General features: G+C 41.3%; 1 protein-coding gene across 6 annotated transcripts; it reads right to left on the minus strand.

Moving 5' to 3' along the window:
- Window positions 1–423: 423 nt before the first annotated feature.
- ca14 (carbonic anhydrase XIV) lies at window positions 424–15,703 on the minus strand. Of its 6 annotated transcripts, XM_030102465.1 has the most exons (13): window positions 15,589–15,703; window positions 15,248–15,271; window positions 9,787–9,966; window positions 9,404–9,549; window positions 7,387–7,482; window positions 7,247–7,313; window positions 6,891–7,048; window positions 4,709–4,835; window positions 3,831–3,854; window positions 3,240–3,324; window positions 3,017–3,058; window positions 1,786–1,839; window positions 424–579 (listed from the first exon to the last, which is right to left on the minus strand). In XM_030102465.1, the coding sequence occupies exons 1-13, from the start codon at window positions 15,656–15,658 to the stop codon at window positions 468–470; spliced, it is 1,185 nt and encodes a 394-aa protein (XP_029958325.1). In that variant the 5' UTR covers window positions 15,659–15,703; the 3' UTR covers window positions 424–467. The 6 variants fall into 6 exon arrangements, with proteins under 6 accessions (XP_029958325.1, XP_029958326.1, XP_029958329.1 ...); XM_030102466.1 differs by lacking the exon at window positions 3,017–3,058; XM_030102469.1 differs by lacking the exon at window positions 1,786–1,839 and having other exon boundaries at window positions 3,025–3,058.
- Between the last annotated feature and the right edge of the window lie 2,815 nt (window positions 15,704–18,518).

Below are 18,518 nucleotides of genomic sequence, written 5' to 3' on the forward strand. Positions count from 1 at the left end.
TTCATGTGCTTTAATATTTAATAATTATCATCTCTACTTTGTTTCAGGGGAAAAACTAAAAGAACAATAATAGTACACTGATAATTAACTCACCAGTAAACAACTCATATAGTGCAGTGTGCTCATGTTTCAAAGAACAAAGTGAACAAGATGAAATATCATCCAAAATGTGGCAAAAATAAAAGAAAAAAGGAAAGTAGTGTACTTTACAGAGTATTTACATGAATAAGTCCAGAAGTTGAGGCAGGCCTGAACTCAAACCAGCAGAATATGACAAATGTACACCAAGTGCTTCATGTGCAAACTGGGGGGAAAAAAAAGACATTTGACAGAGGTCAGCAGGTATCTTCATGACTTCCTGCTTTCTGTCCTCTGTGGAGACATGGTCAGTGTTTCTATCACTGACGGGGAGGGGGGGGGGGGTGACGAGGTCTGAGTGTCTGGACTGAGGTGGACGGAGCTGTGGGCTACGGCTCGCTCTGAGGGGACGGCGAAGGCTCCTCCTTCTTCTCAGCTGCTGAGGTGGAGTTCAGGGCCACGTCCTGTTTTTTCTCCTTCTCCTTCTCCGGCTCCTTTAGTCTGAAACAGCAACGGGAAACATCGTGGCACTGAGTCAGAACACGTGCAGCAAAGACGTGGAGCCAGGAGTCAAGTTTTCTGTCAGAGAAGTTTGTTATATTGCCCAGAAGAGGGCGCTCTGGTTAAAACAAACAGTCTGAATGGAAAACAACAGCGTGATATCAGCATACAAAAGTTACCGCTGATTAGTAGAACAGTGATGGACGCTCCAGAACAAGTGTGTGTTAAAACGGTGGTTCCCAACCTGGCCGGGGCTCGTGTCCAAGAAAACAACAGTGAGGTGCTAACAAACATGGCCGACACTGTTTGGCTTCATAATAATGTTTTCGCAAATCAGAGCTTGAAGAAGAGGTCTGCAGGCTTTTTTTTTTGAGCCTGTGGAGGAAACAGGTGGGAAACCACTGTTTTCTAGTGCAAAATGCCCCTTTTTTTTTCTTTCTCACTCGTGTTGATGTGTGTGATGTACTCAAGCACATGGGAGGAAATGTGGTTTAACCACAGCTTCGAATATCAGAATTGAGCCATGACTCAAATGATTGATTTTTTTTTTTTACCTGAATTTATCAAGAAGTAGATGAAATTAGAATATTCAGTCTTTCTGACTTTCACTTTGTAACCTATGACATATTCCATATTGCCGTCTCAACAATTATTGGATGCTATATTTGGATGTATCATTTTTCTACAAGAGTTTTTTATTTTCATCAATAATGGCTGTGAAATGGTGAACCCGGTGAAGCAGCGACACATCATCATCATATCAGCTTTGCCATTAGCTCAAAGTTACTTATTAAGAATAAAATTCACTTTAAATATCATGACAAATTCTTCATATGACTAAATATATGTGTATAATTGGCTAAGCGTACACAAATAAATTCCCAGCTTTAATGATGCTGCAACGTATACATCCAGTGAGAATTACACGCATTAGTAGACTAACAACACCACCTGAAGCTTTGGGATTAAAGTATTACTCCTCTTAGTATGCACTAATGTTAAATCATTTCTGGAACACTGGCAACAATTGTGGGAACGATGCAATTATTCAGGGCAGAATGTGGAATTTCTATAAGCATGAATAATCTGGGAGGGGTGTTAAACTAGTCCAGGGATAAGTGAAGGTGAACGACTGGGTGAGAGAGACGTGATCAGTGCTCTAATTCTACGATTCGGTGTTGGAGGTCATGATTTTGAAGGTGGAACCTTGGCATGGGAGCGGGCCGGTTATTGTGCAGGACGTCCCAGCTAGAAGTAGAACTGTCACGAGATGAGAAGACAGAATCACACGACCGAATCAGGACGAAACTTTGACACACAAATTTTAAAAAACAACAATAAAAAATCAGGAAGATTGAGAAACACCAACCAAAGCAGTGGAGAGGTTAAATCACATACAGGCGGGCCTCGAGAAAAGCCCACCACACACTTCCATTAGCCAGAGGTAATTATGAGAGAAAGCACAAACGAATCATTTGGGAAACAGGCGTGTTACTGCAGCGGAGGCCAGACGGTCAGATTATCCTCGGTGCTGATCTTTAAAGTGTTTCAGCTTTTCATTGAGAAATATTCTGAAAGGGATTATCATGATGCACTTACTGACATTTCTACTCAAGACTGTCAAATGTTTCAGATTTGAGGGTGAAATTATCATAAGTGCCACATTTCTTTAGCATTTCAGAGAAAATTTTGCAGGTGCTTGTAAAAAAAAAAAATAGTAAAGTTAATTGGTATCGGAGTACCTGGAGAGAACACACACACACAGACACACACACACACACACACACACAGGGGAGAACATGCATACTGTACTCCAAATAGAAAAAAACGCATTTAATCTCTTGAAATACGGTATTTTAATATTTTGAAATATTTAGATTTTTTTTGGTTGTCATAATTTAAAGGGTTTAAATATAAAGAATGAAACATATATAACCCAAAAAAATACAAGCAAAGAAAAAAGTATTCTATTGATGAATATGAAATATTTTAAAATTTAATTTCACTGTTTAAATTGATTTATTATTGTATTTTGAGAAGCACGTGTATATTGTAATGTTCCATAAATGCACAAATTTTTAACATGAGGGTTTTTCATGTCAGCTGCTGCATCTCCTTTGATTTCTAACAGTTCTGCATCAAATTTATCCTGTCAAATAAGGAGTTTTCATGACTTGTACATTCCCAACACTACAGTCTGTGCCTGATTTCTTTGTTCGTGGCACGCTGCCAGTGTTTCTGCAGATGACACTGGCAGTACAACACTGGTGTGATGATATCTTTAAATATCGTGTTTTTTCTACTTCTGTACATAAAATCCCTGAGTTTGAGTGTAACAAGATGAGCACTGAGGATATCTTTGAAGCGCGAGAAGAAAAATCACAGTTGTTGAGTGCGAGCTGGGCATTCGTGTCAGTAGTGAGATCAGGTAAGCCACCTGTTTACCACGACTGTTTCGAGGTGAAGGAGTTTAAAAAATCTGCCGAGAGAGAGGAGAAGCAGTGAGAAGCAGCTGAATTCTTCCACAGTAACGCCGCCACCGGTCTTCTGCTGCTGGGCAGGATGTTTTGGTTTTTTTTTTTTTTCCTCTCCAAGTGGCTTCAGCACAGGAAGGAGCACACGGTGAAGTGAGCGAGTGAGGCGGCGTGAACCCCTCCTACCGTATCGTCTTCACGATGAAGCGAATGATGACTGCCAGGCCGACGCAGCCGCACATCACCCCGACCACGATGGCCGTGACTTCACCTGCAGGGAGAGTCACGCTGATAAGAGGCAGAGCTGCAAACACCAGATGCACATGCATTCAATGTTTTAGTTTTTAATGAATTGATCCATAGTTCTTTTTTTTTTTTTGCATAACAAAAAGTTATTAATTGGAAGTAAATCTCTGTATCTATGCATTTCTTTGAATGCATCAGACTGTTGCTGCATGAGGTGGCCAGTCAAGTGCTTGTTCATTGTGTTTGTTTCTGGGGAGTGATTTGGATGTAACACATGTGGCTGGCAGCCTGGGCTTCTGTTTGTGCCAATGGACACTTTGATTTCAGCAGCAGAGCTGCTTGCAGACGGAAATGTATCAGTCATTATACTCCACACACCCAAACCTGAGCCTGTTTGGCTCAACAGCCCTACAGAAGCTTGTAGGCTTTTTTTTGTTTTTGTTAAATTGTGTCTCTTTAACAGATGAAAACATTACAGGAAGGGTGGAGCTTTAGCGGATAGGTTGAATTATTCTCAACCAGCAGTCTTACCAGAGGAGAGCTCCTTCCCCGATTCTACGAAAAACAAAGAAATATATTAGACCAATCAGACTAGATGCACAGATGATGGTGATTGGTTGGTTTATCTCAGCTGAATCTGCAGATCAGCTGTTTGAAAGTGTTATTTCTGCTTGGCGTTTGACAGCAGCGCTGATATCAGAGGCCTTCCAGTTCAGTCACTCGCCACAATGAGCACTTCACACAAATTCTTTCCCCTTTGTCTTTGTCCAACACTCTGTCTCCCTCTTTCACTTCTCTCTCCCGTCGGTTTTTCCTCTCCCCTGTTCTCCGGTCGACTCGTGTGACAACAATGGAGTCAGTGTTTGGTTTTTTGTAAATCCTTTTCTCTAATCAGCTCGCAAACAAACACAGCTCTCCTTGATTTTCTAGCCTTCCGCTGTGTTCCCCTCTCTCTCTCTCTCTCTCTCTCTCTCTCGCTCTTGCTCTCTCTTCCTAAGGCTCTTTCTCAGACGGTCACCAGCAATTGTTAAAATTCCTACATTCCACTTTGCTATCTCGACATGCATTGTACTAATTGCCAGCTCCGGCCAATCGGCCACCCACCGGCATGTGATTGTGGATTGTATTCCGAGCAGCAGGTTGGCATCACAGTCCGCCGGTGTGGGCGTGCTGATGGGGAACAATACCGGAGCTCAAAACAGATTGGCTGTGACCTTTACTCAATCTTTAAAGAATAACCTCTAATAGTGCTCTAATCATATGTTACACCCACGGCCAGAACAAAAATAAACCGTCTGAGTACAGATATTCTGTCCGCTTATCCGGCGCGCGCCTATCGATCATGCCAGCGGTCGACAACAGAGAGGTGTGTTTGTTTTTGGGCGACGAATTAACTCTCTCCAGCTGACCTGCAGAGAAGGAGGTGAAGACCACTCGGTGGTTGAGCGGCTGCGTCGTGCGGTAGTTGTCCTGCAGCAGCATCCTGTCGGGTTCGTCACTTTTACTGGAATAAAGGATCGTCTCCATCTTCAGCAGCTGGAGCAGAGACATGGAAAACACAGGAGGACTTATAGAGAGCTATGAGCATCCGAATGTCCACATATAGCAACATGAATAGATAAATAAGAAGGAAGGCTGCTGGCAGATTCTAACTGAGGATCAGACAAATATTGAACACAGAAACAATAATTCATTTGCTCAGTGCCAAGGGCAGAACAATACAGAACGTGGTCAGATAGAGCTGGACTATTCTTAGACTTTATGGTCAACCTGAAACACGAGGGGCGTGAACTGTGTCACCCGCAGGTCAAACTGTCCGGCAAGAGGGTTAAATCCAGCCCGCTGACCTGTCACACTGCTGCTGGCGTTATGGCTCATTCTGGAGCGTCCCGTTTGTCCTTGTATTAAATTAGATATAAATGATAGTTCTCCAATACCTGTTTTGCTTCTCAATAATTATATGGAAGAAATTATGCTCACTAATACTACTTTGTCCCACAAATGTCTTCTTTCTATGTCCGGTCATGTCTCCTCCTGCGACATATTGCAAACCTACACAGTCAGAGAGGAGGTAATAACACAATATCCAGCATAATGAGAGAGAAAGACACAAGAGGCTGCAGAAAACACTTTCTTATTCCTTTCATTGTTAAATTGACTCTGAAGCAAAATAGCTGAACAACACAGGTAATCGTATTGAATAGTTAATAATTTGAAGCAAGTAATTATTCCAGCAGGTTATTCTACAAGACCTCACAGTGGGGTGATTACTTTTTATCGTGAATGGAAACAATTACTGATACGTTTTATTACTTTATTGTGATCGCTTTATTAATCGGTGTGGCCAGTTCGGTGGCAGGTGAAACTTCCAGCTCACACTCTCTGCGTTGAAGCCATCCTATTCAGCGTTAACCTTAACTACACATGCTCGGATCAGTGAGCCGTCACCCTGGGAGCGAGGGTCATGCGGTGGGATTCAAACCTGTTAACCTCTGACCTCAGGCCCGGCTCACATGTCACTGATCCATTTATAGATTTATATTTAAAGTACGCACTTTGTTCAGACAGACAGCACACCTGCTGTGGATCTCAGAGCCGGTGGATAGAGTCAACTGGACATGGTTTTATGTCTCGGAAGAGTTTTCATCTCCTGGTCAGGGTCATGTTGCTCCCTTGACGAGGCTGGTGGGGTAAACTGCTCAAGGGAACTGCAGAAACTGATGAAGCCATTTGTTTCAGAAAAATAATTTTCCAAGCCATGACGATTCCTACCTGGATCATTTAGAACACATATAGATAGTATATTCAGATCTTTGAGGCTTTTGTGCTTTTTTTAATTTTCTGTCACAATTCTTCTGAGGTTGTTCATAATATTGTAAAAACCTTCATGAATTTAAATTTAAAAAAAAATGTTGAATGTTGTATTTTTTGCTTAATAATTAGTCAAGCAGTATATCCATACCCTCCTCATATTTTCTGATTTTAAAATATTCCAAATTAGGAACAGTGATTTAAATATATAGATATCAATTAAATTGTAAGATCACTTTAAAATAGTATTATGTGTATTTCTCTACTTTTTCATCGGAGTAAATCTGTGCTCGGCTCTGCACCCTAAAGTCAGTCTGAGGCATTGATCAGTTCAGTTTTAATTTAATAATTTCTATTAAATGTGAAATCCTTCAATTTACCAGTCCAAAACAGAGCAAACATAGAGAAATAGACACATTTATAGTCACATCCATTTAAAAATCTAAATTAAATGTAAAATCGACGTGACAGCATGATCTTGACAGAACTAAAATACGCTGCATGTTTCTTGAAAAGGCACTAAATGAGTGGAGGCTGAGTTCAAGCAGCCCCCCTTCATGTGTCTCCAACTGGAGCTGGGAACACACGCTTGCTGATTTCATGGTAGAATAAATAAATATTGTTTATGCATATTCGGGTTTTTTTTTTCTTCTTCTTTTTAAGAGGATTCTGTCACCTGTATTTTTGATTTATGACAGATTTCAGGCTGAATTTGTCTGGATCACACACTGATATAAGATGCACTGGTTCTTTTGAGCTGGTCGGTGTTTTCAAACAGACCTGAGCCTTAGAGATTTGGACTCTTTCGCGGAACAGCGTCCAGATGACGCTCTGGTAGCAGGGGGGTGTCGTCAGGGAGCCGTTATACCGATAGTAGCGTCCCAGATCCTTGGGGAGCAGAGACTGGACATCGAAGGCAGGAATGAACGCCTTCTGATCTGAGAGTGAATGAAAAGAGAGGAACAGGAGGCTCACTCACACACGAGACGAAGAACTGAGTAAGAAATAGACATTTCTTTGTGAATGCTTTCGTTGTAAATACTTGCATAAAGCCAGACAGTTATTGTTTATGGTCAACTTCATTTTAAATAAAATGTAAAGACATTAAAAACTGTGTCAGTAAGAATCCGGGTTACCTGCATGTCTGATACGGCTCAGGTAGTTTAAGATATTGTCAAATCCCGGGTTTGTCTCCTCACCTGTCTGAGAAAGCACAACTAAATATTTCTGCAGTTTATCCGAGCACCTCAGCTACAGCTGAACAGAGTTTGATTACCACAATGAGAATCCCTAAAACGGCCAGGCCGTCCCTCTGGGTCATGGCTGCAGACATGTTGGGGTAAAGCTCTGAGTTGTAGTGCACCACATGAAGCTGCAGGGAGGAAGAGGAGGAGGAGGAGGAGGAGGAGGAAGAGGAGGAGCACGTGAGACAGGCAGAGAAGCTTGTGCTGAACTTTCACCCTGACGGCCAGCGGTTCATCAGAAGTAAAGAGGGAGAGAGCGACAGACAGGAGATTACATGCAAACTCAGCTTTTCTCTGAGTCATGAGACTAACGAGAAGGTGCCTAATTGTCTCATTATGTAAGAGATGCACTCATGCATGACGGGTTTCCTTCTTTTTTAGTCATATTTGTCCTTTTTCCCGGTCTTGCTCGAATCAGATCTGCGTGATTGGAGCTTTGCTCACATCAGCCACCCATCCCTGAAGCAGAGCCGGACAGGAAACCAGGTGCAGAGACAGAGAACTTTCACTCTTTGTCATATCGTCTCTGAAAACTTCAATCAGCTTTTCTTAATCAAGAGTCGAAGCATCAAATTAGTAATACTACTTTTACTGTAATTAAGAAGCTTGCTGGGGTATTTCTGTGGCTACTTGTGCTTTCTGACTCACTCACTTATTGGCAAGATAAAGGTGGTGCTGCTTGGTGGAAGCTTAACAGTAGATTACATTGTTGTAACTATATTTTACCCTTCATAATATAAATACTCAAAATTGCTCATTTTAATTTCAGAGTGAGATCGGTGCTTATTCAAATACTTCAAGAAAAGAGTGAATTTAACTATGGGCCATTTATATTACAAAAACCAAAATAAATAAATGAATCTGTTGAAAAGCATTAAACTGAAAAATATAAACATCATTTATGGCATTAAAAAAAATCTCAATTAGATAACCTTCTGAAGTCCACATTATAATTTTCTGTGGCTATACAGTGTAATTTGGCAAAAAAAAGTGCCTTCTTAAAAAAAATATAGTATTTCACAAACAATAACCTGTCACCAGCATTTCCAGAAAACGGTTTTTCCCTTCAGCATTTTGTCAGTGATTCAATGTTTTCACTGAAATCTCACAGACTAAAATGATACTCGACAGTCTCACATTCTTGCGCAGACTGAAAAAGGAATCCAATAATACGTGTTTGGTAATCTCTTCATGTTTTGCGGCCATCTTTCCTGAGCGCTGCTCTTGTATGAACAGATGAAAGTAAAGGGAGGTCAAAATGTTTCTCTCTTTTTTGAATAATCTGCAGTAAACAGGTGCATCTCAAAAAATAAAAATTCCACACTGTACAACTGTCAATAGAGCTATATATATTTTTTTTAAATATACACTAATTTAATGAGCTGCGTTGTTATTTTCTGCCTCTCATAACTTAGTATTGTTTATATGTTGAAGACGATCATCAAGTCTGGAACAATTAGATCTTCCCATGTAAAATATCCTGACACAACCAGCAGTTACTTACTCAGTGAAATACTAGAATACTAGCTCTGAAGGCTTTTTAAAAACTATTTCATTTAGAAAACCAGCCAATCAGTCTGTGCATGCTTTTCATATCAATACTGCAGTAAAGAAGATCTGGATCTCCCTGCAGCTACTATTATCAAAGAACACTTTGTCTGAAATCATGAGCACAAAAAGAGAAAAGATCAGTGTTTTCGCACAGCTTTGTGTCGACTTGTCAGTTTGAATGTAAATGTATTTATCCAAAATTAAAAATTGAAAAATATTTCAAGATATTTTTTTTCATATTTTATTATGTAGTTAGGCATACTTATTGCCAATATAGTTTTAAAATGCTGGAAATTTTTCATAATCACAGTTTTATTATAAACATTTTTAAGTTCTCATATCTTCACAGTTACCTGTGAAAACTCACTGCTTGTGTCTTGTTACTGTTGTTTTCTTTAAACTGGGATGATTCACGCTCTGATCAGTATTTGAATGAAAATGTGTTTCAGACCGAGCCTTCCCTATTTGCGGTTCAGAGCGGAGTGTGTTTCGCCGTACCTCTGCGTCTGCACTCTGCCCGTTGATGGTGTGTTCGCTGCCCCCGTGGCTCGGGCCGCCGCTGCCCCAGTGAAGGTGCAGCTGCACTGCTGTGAAGAGCCACGGCAGCCCTCTCAGCCCCATCCACTCCGGCAGCTCAATCACCACTGACAGGCAGAGACGTGAAAGAAAACTGCTGAGTTTTCCCTTCGATTTCAGCCAAACTTGATGATGAAATTGCGCCTTTGGTCTCAAAGTGGACAATTTTTTTTCAGTGGATGTGATTACAGGGCCTTGAAGGAGAGCTGCCAGGTTACACTTGAGTGCACTGTCAACAGCTCCACCACAGCGCTGCTAAAACACACAGCCGAGGGGTTTTGTTGGGAGCGGGCTGCCATAGTTACCTGTGTGTCCGTTGTTGTGCAGGGAAAAGGGCCGGTTGCCGTGCTGACTGTAGCCCAGCGGGGTCACGGCCTTCAGATCGGGGTTGTATCGGGTTTTGGTGGTCGTCACGTCGACCGGGGACTGGGAGGTGCCGCCGCATTCGGGGAAATACTCCGACCACTCGGACTGACCGACCAACCCTTCGACAAAGGAGAGACACAAGCGGTGATGTCACCCAATCACACAGACCACCGGCTCGCCGCCATTCGGTGAAAAGCCTCCATTGATCGCCGCCTAATTAAGCAGGACAATTACTCCTCTATGGCTTCACAGCCCGAGAGCAGCGAAGTGAACAATGTCTGGGATGAATAATACTTTTCAAAAACATGCACAGCTACAAACACTGACCATCAATCAGCACGTTTGATTTCATGTCCTCAAAATACCTTCTAACCCACTGAAACCACATGTCAGGAAAACAAAGTAAGATCTTTAAATATGAACTTTGTTTCTCTTTACTTTATATGTAAGTAATGTGCAACTCCTATGGGGGAAACAAATCTGAAAAACCTGATCAGTAATATTGCAGCCTGTCTCAATATCGTGCAAAATTCAAGAAATTTCCCCAAAATCCGGTCCTACTTTTCCATTTATCGTATTACCTTTTTGAATTTTGTTGCAGTCAAGAAATAGCACAAATTGTTTTAACGTTGTACTTCATTTGATAAATCTGTGGAAAGAGCTGAAATATTACCCTGCATGTTGTTTATCTTCAGACTCATTTTTGGAAAAGCCTGCTGCTTCTCAGGGCAAATCAGATCTGAAGTGTTCAGCATGGATGTTTCCTGACAGAGACGATGGTTTTGGTGGAAAATGTTACTTCAGCAGCGAAGAGGTTGCACGTTTTCTCAGCTGACTCACTGATACCCTTGCTTTTCCGGAATAGCAGTGGGGTCCAATATTTCTCGTGTCACTGCAGACACAATAAGGTAATCCTGAAACACGTTGTTCTAACTGACATGTCTCTGTTCTTTTGGATTGGAAATAATGTGTTTTACATGAGGGTCTAAATGACTGAAGTACCCAAAGCACACTGAATTCACCATTCAGTCAATTTAAAAAATGGATACATTAAGAATTGGGCGTATGCTTGAAAAGGGAATCATGCACTCGTTGAATGTGGGTTTCATTTATTTGTTTTTCACATTCCCAGATGTTACACACAAATAAAGCTCACTGAGGGAAGGAAGCCATGCTTTACCTAATTCAAAGAGCCAAAACATGACAGCAGAATGTCTCCCAGTGTTTAGTAGAACTACTCCATCATGGTTTCTGTGGTTGGCATGTATTCACAATTAATAATTTCAATAAAAACAGAAGAAATGTGAAAGTTAACTAATCTAGTCACTTTCCCAAGAAAGGTGATGGAATCAACACACTTGAAAAAACGTATGTCCAAGAAACCTAAAAAAAAGAAACATTTGATTGCAGTAATGTCTTTCATTTATATTACAGCATAAATTACATCTTGTTCTTCTTATTTTTCATGATTTTTTTGGGGTTTCTTTTGCCTTATTGATAATATTGATAATATACTGTTATTGATGCAACACATTTTAGTGGTATGTTTTATATAAATGTTTATCCATCCGTCCAGCTTCTATACCACAAGCCCACAGAAACAGACAACCACACACTCACACTCACTCCGTGGAGAACTTTAGGGTCACCATGTAACCTCTCGCATGTTTTTGGACTGTGGGAGAAAACCAGAGTACCCAGAGGAAACCCACTCACACGCAGGGAGAACATGCAAACTCCTCGCAGAAAGGGACATCAGGAATTTGAACCCCGGCCTTTTCACTGTGAGGCGAGAGTGCTAACCACTATGCAATCTATGTAATTCTACTTTCACACACACACAACTGAGTATGCCCACAGTTATGAATACATTTTAATCTAAGTTGTTTTCTCACAGAACTGATTTGGCTTCAGTTCACTCCGGAAACGACCACAGGGTTATCAAAGACCTCAGTGCAGTTTAGGATCTGCTCGGGTGAAGTGAAGTGAATTATGAAAAGTACAACTGAATATGATAATAATTAAAAAATAACTCCTATTTTGTGTATTTCTTTAGAGAAGACGCTTTTGCTGTTCCTCGACTTTTCTTTCCTTTTTTTTTCTTTTTTTTTTACAGCCGTAATTTCACTTGCATTCAAGTACACTTCATGAACTTGAATCCGTGTTTTCATTACTCTTTCAATTTCCTCTTTTGGTGCTCCTCTTCTTATTGTACCGTAATTCACAAACAATAATCTGTCACCAGCATTTCCAACAAATGTTTTTTTTTTCTATCTCAGCATTTTTTTCAGTGATTCAGTGTTTCCACGGTGACTACACAGAAATCCAGAACTGACGAAACAGAATTTAAGAAATGTGAAGTGGGAAGAGGAGTTTTTTGTCACAGGAGAGAGAAGAAGATAAGCTGAGAGAAAATGATACTCAACCGTCTCACATTCTTGCACTTTGTTTTTCTCAGTAGGTTAAAAAGGACATGAAATCAAATGTGTTATTGATGGTCAATGTTTGTAGTTGTGGATGTTATTGAAATAATTATCTATTGCAGACAGTTTTATTCTATTCTATTCTATTCTATTCTATTCTATTCTATTCTATTCTATTCTATTCTATTCTATTCTATTCCATTCTATTCTATTCCATTCTATTCTATTTTGGATCTACATAAAGCCTCTTGCTTCAATCTGGCTCACAAAGCTGCCAGTATTCTGACACTCATACAGCAGAATGAGGTTTCTTTTTGAAAACTTTCACTTTATTTCATGAACATTTAAGATTTTGTTCAAACCTGCACACTAAGAAATATCAAAACGTTAAACACTGTATCTTAAAGGCGGACAGAAGGTAGATGGGGAGAGGAGAGTTATCAGGGCTGTGTTCACCGGACGAAAAGAAAGACCCGTCTGGTCGATTACATGATAAAAGAAAGTTAGAAAAAAAAAAAGCCCTGGGTGAAAACAAGAGTGACAAGTGAGTCCAGGAACCCGAATTTCAATTGCAAAGAGAGGAATGCTTTAGAAAACGGCCACACTACTCCTGACAGGCTTCTCATCGAGAAATGTAGCATTTCCAGCCATGTTTTCAGTCCAGATCTTACAGTAACACGTTTGTAATCTGTGGATTTTCTGTTTTTTCTGTTGCAACGTTCACATTTCATTAAAATAAGCAGCTTCTTCTATAGTCCAGTGAGAAGTGGAGGCACAGTGTCTCCCTTAGTCAAGTCTTTCTTCCCCACATTCACACAGATTGAGTAGAAAAACTTTACGTGAGTGATGTAAACACATGCCACCGCATGTAAAACCCCCACCTTGCACCTCTAATCTGCCCCCTACCCACAAACCCCTCGCTGCTCTCCGCTGCAAAGCCCCGCACCACGACCCAACTTCAAAAGTGAGTCCCGCCGTCCCGCCACTGGTTGTCATGGAGGTCTCCATGGCGACCAGAGGCCGAAATTTCTGACCCTCTGCACCCGGTTTACCTCTCCTAGCATGCTATTTGCGTCCTGAATGCAGCCACGAACAAAGACTCGCATGCAGTTTCATTCACTGACAGCGCATAAAGAGGTGAACCACTGACTTTTCCTCCAACGCTGCTGATCTGCTGAGGAAGAAAAACATTTCACCCCACATAATTCTGCTGTGCAACAAAACGCGAGTTTAAACAAAACTGACTTGTGCTCAGTAGTTGCCACATGATGCAAAGCAGTGTCCACCGAGCACACCCGTCAATGGTTTGAAAGTTGCTAAAAATTTGAACTTCATTACAGTTTGTAGTTATTCTTCTAAAATGTCATGAAGTCACTGCAATAGTTACTGGAAATTAGGAGAAGGTAGGTACTTGAGAAAGGAAAGTATAAGTTCCTGTTGTCTCCCTGTATGAATTGTGGGCACATTGTAATATTATTGTAGTTGAAGGAAAGTAGTCGAAGTTGAAGGAAAATGTTCTGTAATCTGGCTGTTTGCACTTCTTGCTATGAGTGGATGTATGCACTAATGAAAACAGGTGTGCAGAAAAAAAAAACAACTACCGAATAAAACGATATGACTTCAAACTGGTACTGAAAGAGAAGCTAATGTTTGTGACTGCTTGTTCATGATCCCCTGTGTGTATGTGTGTCATGAGAACTGACTGGAGTTACTTCAGGACTTATGAGACACTCCTTGCCAACTAAACAAGAGTTATTTTACTCACCCTTCAAACCATGGGTTTGATTTGTGCTCTTTTAAATCACCTGCACCTGACAGAGAGTGAGGCATCACCTCTGCTGCTCCACAACTGTGTTGATGATCCCACTACTCATTTCATATTGGTAATCAGTTGCTCTTCACTTCCTGAGTAAGCGGCGTTTCAGTCACTGCATCACAGACTACTACCTACACCTGCCAACAATGACTACCCTGATCACGAAAAACCAAGAATGTTCGCCAATAGATTACACCAGATGCTGCTGCACAACGCACACGCCTATCTGTGCTTTGTAATAAAACCTCAGCAGACATGTCTAGATACCAAATGGTTCCAGGCACGGCCTCGAAGGTTTGCTGTGCATTCTGCATGTACTATACATCTCAGTGTGGCCCTCCTGAATACATGCAGGGGGTGAAAATCTGTGAGCCCCATTCATTCCCACAATGTCATTGTCCACAGCATAGTCAGCTCAGTGTGCATCAACAACACAATCAACACATAGGTTATTGTGCACTGCAACAATACAGTGCGCGATTTGGTATGCTTTTGCTGCATCCCGTCCCATCTCCCTATCTCGGCCCAACACACACACACACACACACACACACACACACATGCACACGCACACACGTCCTTGTGCACCTGCCTCTCTCTCGCACCCTCTCCCTTTCACCCTCTATTTCTTGCTTTTTTTTTCCTGTCACCCCCACCCCTTCATCATTTCTGTGTGACTGTTGTGCTCATGCCAGCTTGTTGAACTGTAACTAATACAGAGAAAGTGGGAAAGGGAGGAAAGCAGGGGGAGAGTGGAGGGAAATATCAGAGGAAAAAGACACAAATCTAAAGTTATAAAAGCTTTTTCTGATGGTTTGAATGTATTACAGATTAAAGTCTAACCGGCTGTATAAAGTTTATTACAAAAAGTCTGTTTAGAAGTTGTTTCATTCAGATAGTTCTAAACTATCCTTTTCTGATTTTTATATATGTGGACTTGATATTGTTCAGATTATGTCTTAAACATGACTAAAACTATCTGAGATTTTAGGATTGAGCTTTTCTTGTTGTGAAGTTCTGCACCAGAGTTTAACATTTGCTGGACGTACGCTGAGTTATGTTTCTGCATCTTTTGTGATTTCCATCACTCGCTTCGAGACCTTTGCCATGCTGACATTACCTCAAAACTATTTTGCTCAATGAAAGAAAAGCAGAACTTACCAGAATAGGTCCAGGTGACTTCCCCTGAAAGAAACAACAACAAATGAATAAAAATGAAAAGTTCATTTTGAAAATTCTGTATAGTGGCAATATTTCTAGACTCAAAGCCTGAACTCTACTGATCTAAAATTAAATTATCAGCCAAGTGACACACTAAACTGTGAGTTGTATTCCCTTTGCAGCATCATGATTACTTTCCTAATCCAACTGTTTCTTCTACTTAAAACGGCAACTCCTCGAGTTAAGCCTGCTCTGAAACTCCCAAACAATCAACCCAAACACCAAAATCCGCGCCAAAAACCCTCACATGGCGTTTATTTCTATGTAAATTGGGACCTTACCGGCAGTGGGAGCAGCTGTCCACTGGAAAAACATAAGTATTAGTAGGATAAAGGGACCAAAAGAATCCATGCTCTGCCTCTTTTCCCCATACACAGAAATGAATAAAAGTGGATGGAGATGAGGACCAAGTGGGGAAGAGAGAGAGAGAGAGAGAGCGAGAGAGGGAGAGAGAGAGAGAGAGTGGGGGGGCAGCAGGAGGGGGAGGAAGCGACTGAGCCTGGCGAGCCCACCTGCCACTGCTCTGTTCAACAGTGAGTGGGACGTTACACGCTGAATCCGCTGTGACATACAAGGCACCGGACCAGAGGACGTCTCAGGAAGAGACCAACTGAATAAGGAAGGAAAGCTGAGTGAGCAAGGTGACCACTGCACTGAGAAGTGGAGCATGATAGACGAAGGAATGCGGTCTAAAGGAAAGTGACCAAGTGGAGAAAACAGACGTGAATAAGGGCCAAGTGACGCATGTGCACCGAGGACAAATGGAAAAACGAAAAATAACTTATCTTGATGAGCTGATTGCTTCTGATTTCTTTCAGTGTAGAAGCTTCTTTGAGTCTGACATTAAACTCCTTTGGAGCTCATCACCATTCACTGGCCAATCGGCAAATTCCTCTGATACTTAGCCTGTAATACTTTGTACTTCATACTACTTAGGCAGAACTAATAATGTTTACATTGTTGTGTTACCCCTTCAGTTTCAGAACATACATTAATTTGAACGACACAGCAACCAAAAAGACCAGAATAATTCACAAGCAGCATACCCTTCAATGTGGAAAGCTATGACAGGAGGATACGACTCAAACTGTTATTACTCTTTGCATTACTCTAGTATTTCTCTAAGGTTTTTGAACAGTTCAAAATAAGTGTATAAAAAGAAAACAGATTTAAATGGTAACAGGAATCATATTAGCTGATTTAGTTGTAATAGTGGTTCTGCTCAAATCGCTTCTCACCGTCACATTGTCCTGATCAGAGCAATAACGTCTGTGCTTTGCTCCACTGGAGAGCTGTTGCATTGAATGGACTCTTCTTGAAAATGGTGCAAGTTGGATCAAATCCTGTATGCAACAGGAAGGCCGTCCAACGTAGAAATTAACTCAGTTTAAAGAGTAATTTTGCAAAGACTTACTGTGACAGCCACTGTTAAATAGGCACTTACTAAGTTATCTAGTTCAAATCTGGGCTGGAGAGCCTTTCCATGACAGGTTTGCATGTTCTGTGTGTTCTTGCATGTTTTTTTCTCCCACAGTTCAAAGAGCATGCATTTGAGAGTGAATGTGCATGTGTGTGAATCTTTCCTTCTGTGTTTGCTGTGTGATAGACTGGCGACCCTGTCCAGTGTGCGTACTGCCTTCACAAATAGTCAGCTGGGCTCAGCTGCCACACCCCATAACTCTAAGTTGGACAAAGTAGTATAAAAGATGGATGGATGCCACTCTGTGACTTTTAATGACCTTTCCGGGTCACTAGTGTTAAGCATTCATTTTTACTGGCATGCTGAATTTCATCAGCTTACCAGCAGATCGTACAGATCCTTACAGATTAAAAAAAAAACTTGGAACACTTAAATTATTGGTCCTTCTGTGGAGTTTTGTTTCATCATTCGTCCCATCAGACAGACAGTCTGTGTTTGCATTTCACGCTTTTGGACCAAGGATGTTTCAGTGTAAGTCTGGTTACATTAAAACTGAACATGTGTACCGTGCAGCGTACACCGAGCTTATATGGAGGACATTTTCAAAGTGAACACTAGAGGACGCCCTCTTCACGTCAAGTCCATTGAAAGAAACTGCGTCCCAAAACGAGATGAGTCTGTCACTTCAAAGACTGGCTGCAAGCATGTGGTTCCTCCAGAGATGGCGAATAACAGCACAGCGACGGTCATTTTTATACTAAAAGGTCATTAATAGCCACGATTAAAATTACAGTAATATGAGTAAAACAACCAGGAATTCTGAACCCCCTGAGTCCATCAATGTTTCACTGTAAACCAATTAAACCTAAACTACACCACTGACTGAGCTCTTCGACCTCTGCCATTTTTTTTAAATCATATTATTTCAATTAAGTGTTTTCTTACATGTATGCATGTAGGGTAAGTGATCTTCCAAGGTGCATTTTCCTTTAAATTTCGAAAGCAAGAAGTCTTTTGATGTGGATTACATCACACCGTGGAGTCAAGGATAAACTTGAAACATTAAAATAAAACTGCAAAGGTTACATCACTCTCTGCAGCATGATGTATGGAAAGAGAAGCTATGGGGGATAGATAGATAGATAGATAGATAGATAGACAGATAGATAGATAGATAGATAGATAGATAGATAGATAGATAGATGGATAGATATTTGACAATAATAAAGTTTTCATTTAGAGTTTTGTAATTATACAACACATATGTCACTTCACATATGCCTGTCATTGGCCGTGGGTCTGTTTCTTTGTTGTAACTTGATATTTCCGCCCCAACGTTTTTTGAAATCACGTGATTAGCCTCAAGCCACGAGTTAACCCCCGTATTACTCTCTATTAAAAGGTTGCTGCCGGTAATTTGTTGGACTGGTGACGAATATTCCTGCCATTAACTCACTGCCCGGGCTCTAATAGGACGGTTTTATTCGCTCTCCACCTCCTCTGTCTGCTCCTCCGCTCCATCTTCTCACACTGTACCGGACGGCTCAAACGTGAAACACTTCAGCCAAATTATGCAACAGCAGTAACCCCTGCCGGCCGCTCATTGGCTGGCCGGCGTTCCGCTGTGGGGCGTGGCTAAAATATTCGCGAACCCCATTGGCTAGGCCCACGGAGGGGGCGTGCCCAGCGATTTCATTCACAAATCTACCGGCGGAGCATCTCCCTGACATGTGAACATCCCCCCTGTTTATACCGGCGCACACATGTCTCTGCTGCGCGAATGTGAGCGGA

This window comes from Salarias fasciatus, chromosome 11 (genome assembly GCF_902148845.1).
Source record: "Salarias fasciatus chromosome 11, fSalaFa1.1, whole genome shotgun sequence".
Taxonomy (NCBI): Eukaryota; Metazoa; Chordata; class Actinopteri; order Blenniiformes; family Blenniidae; genus Salarias; species Salarias fasciatus.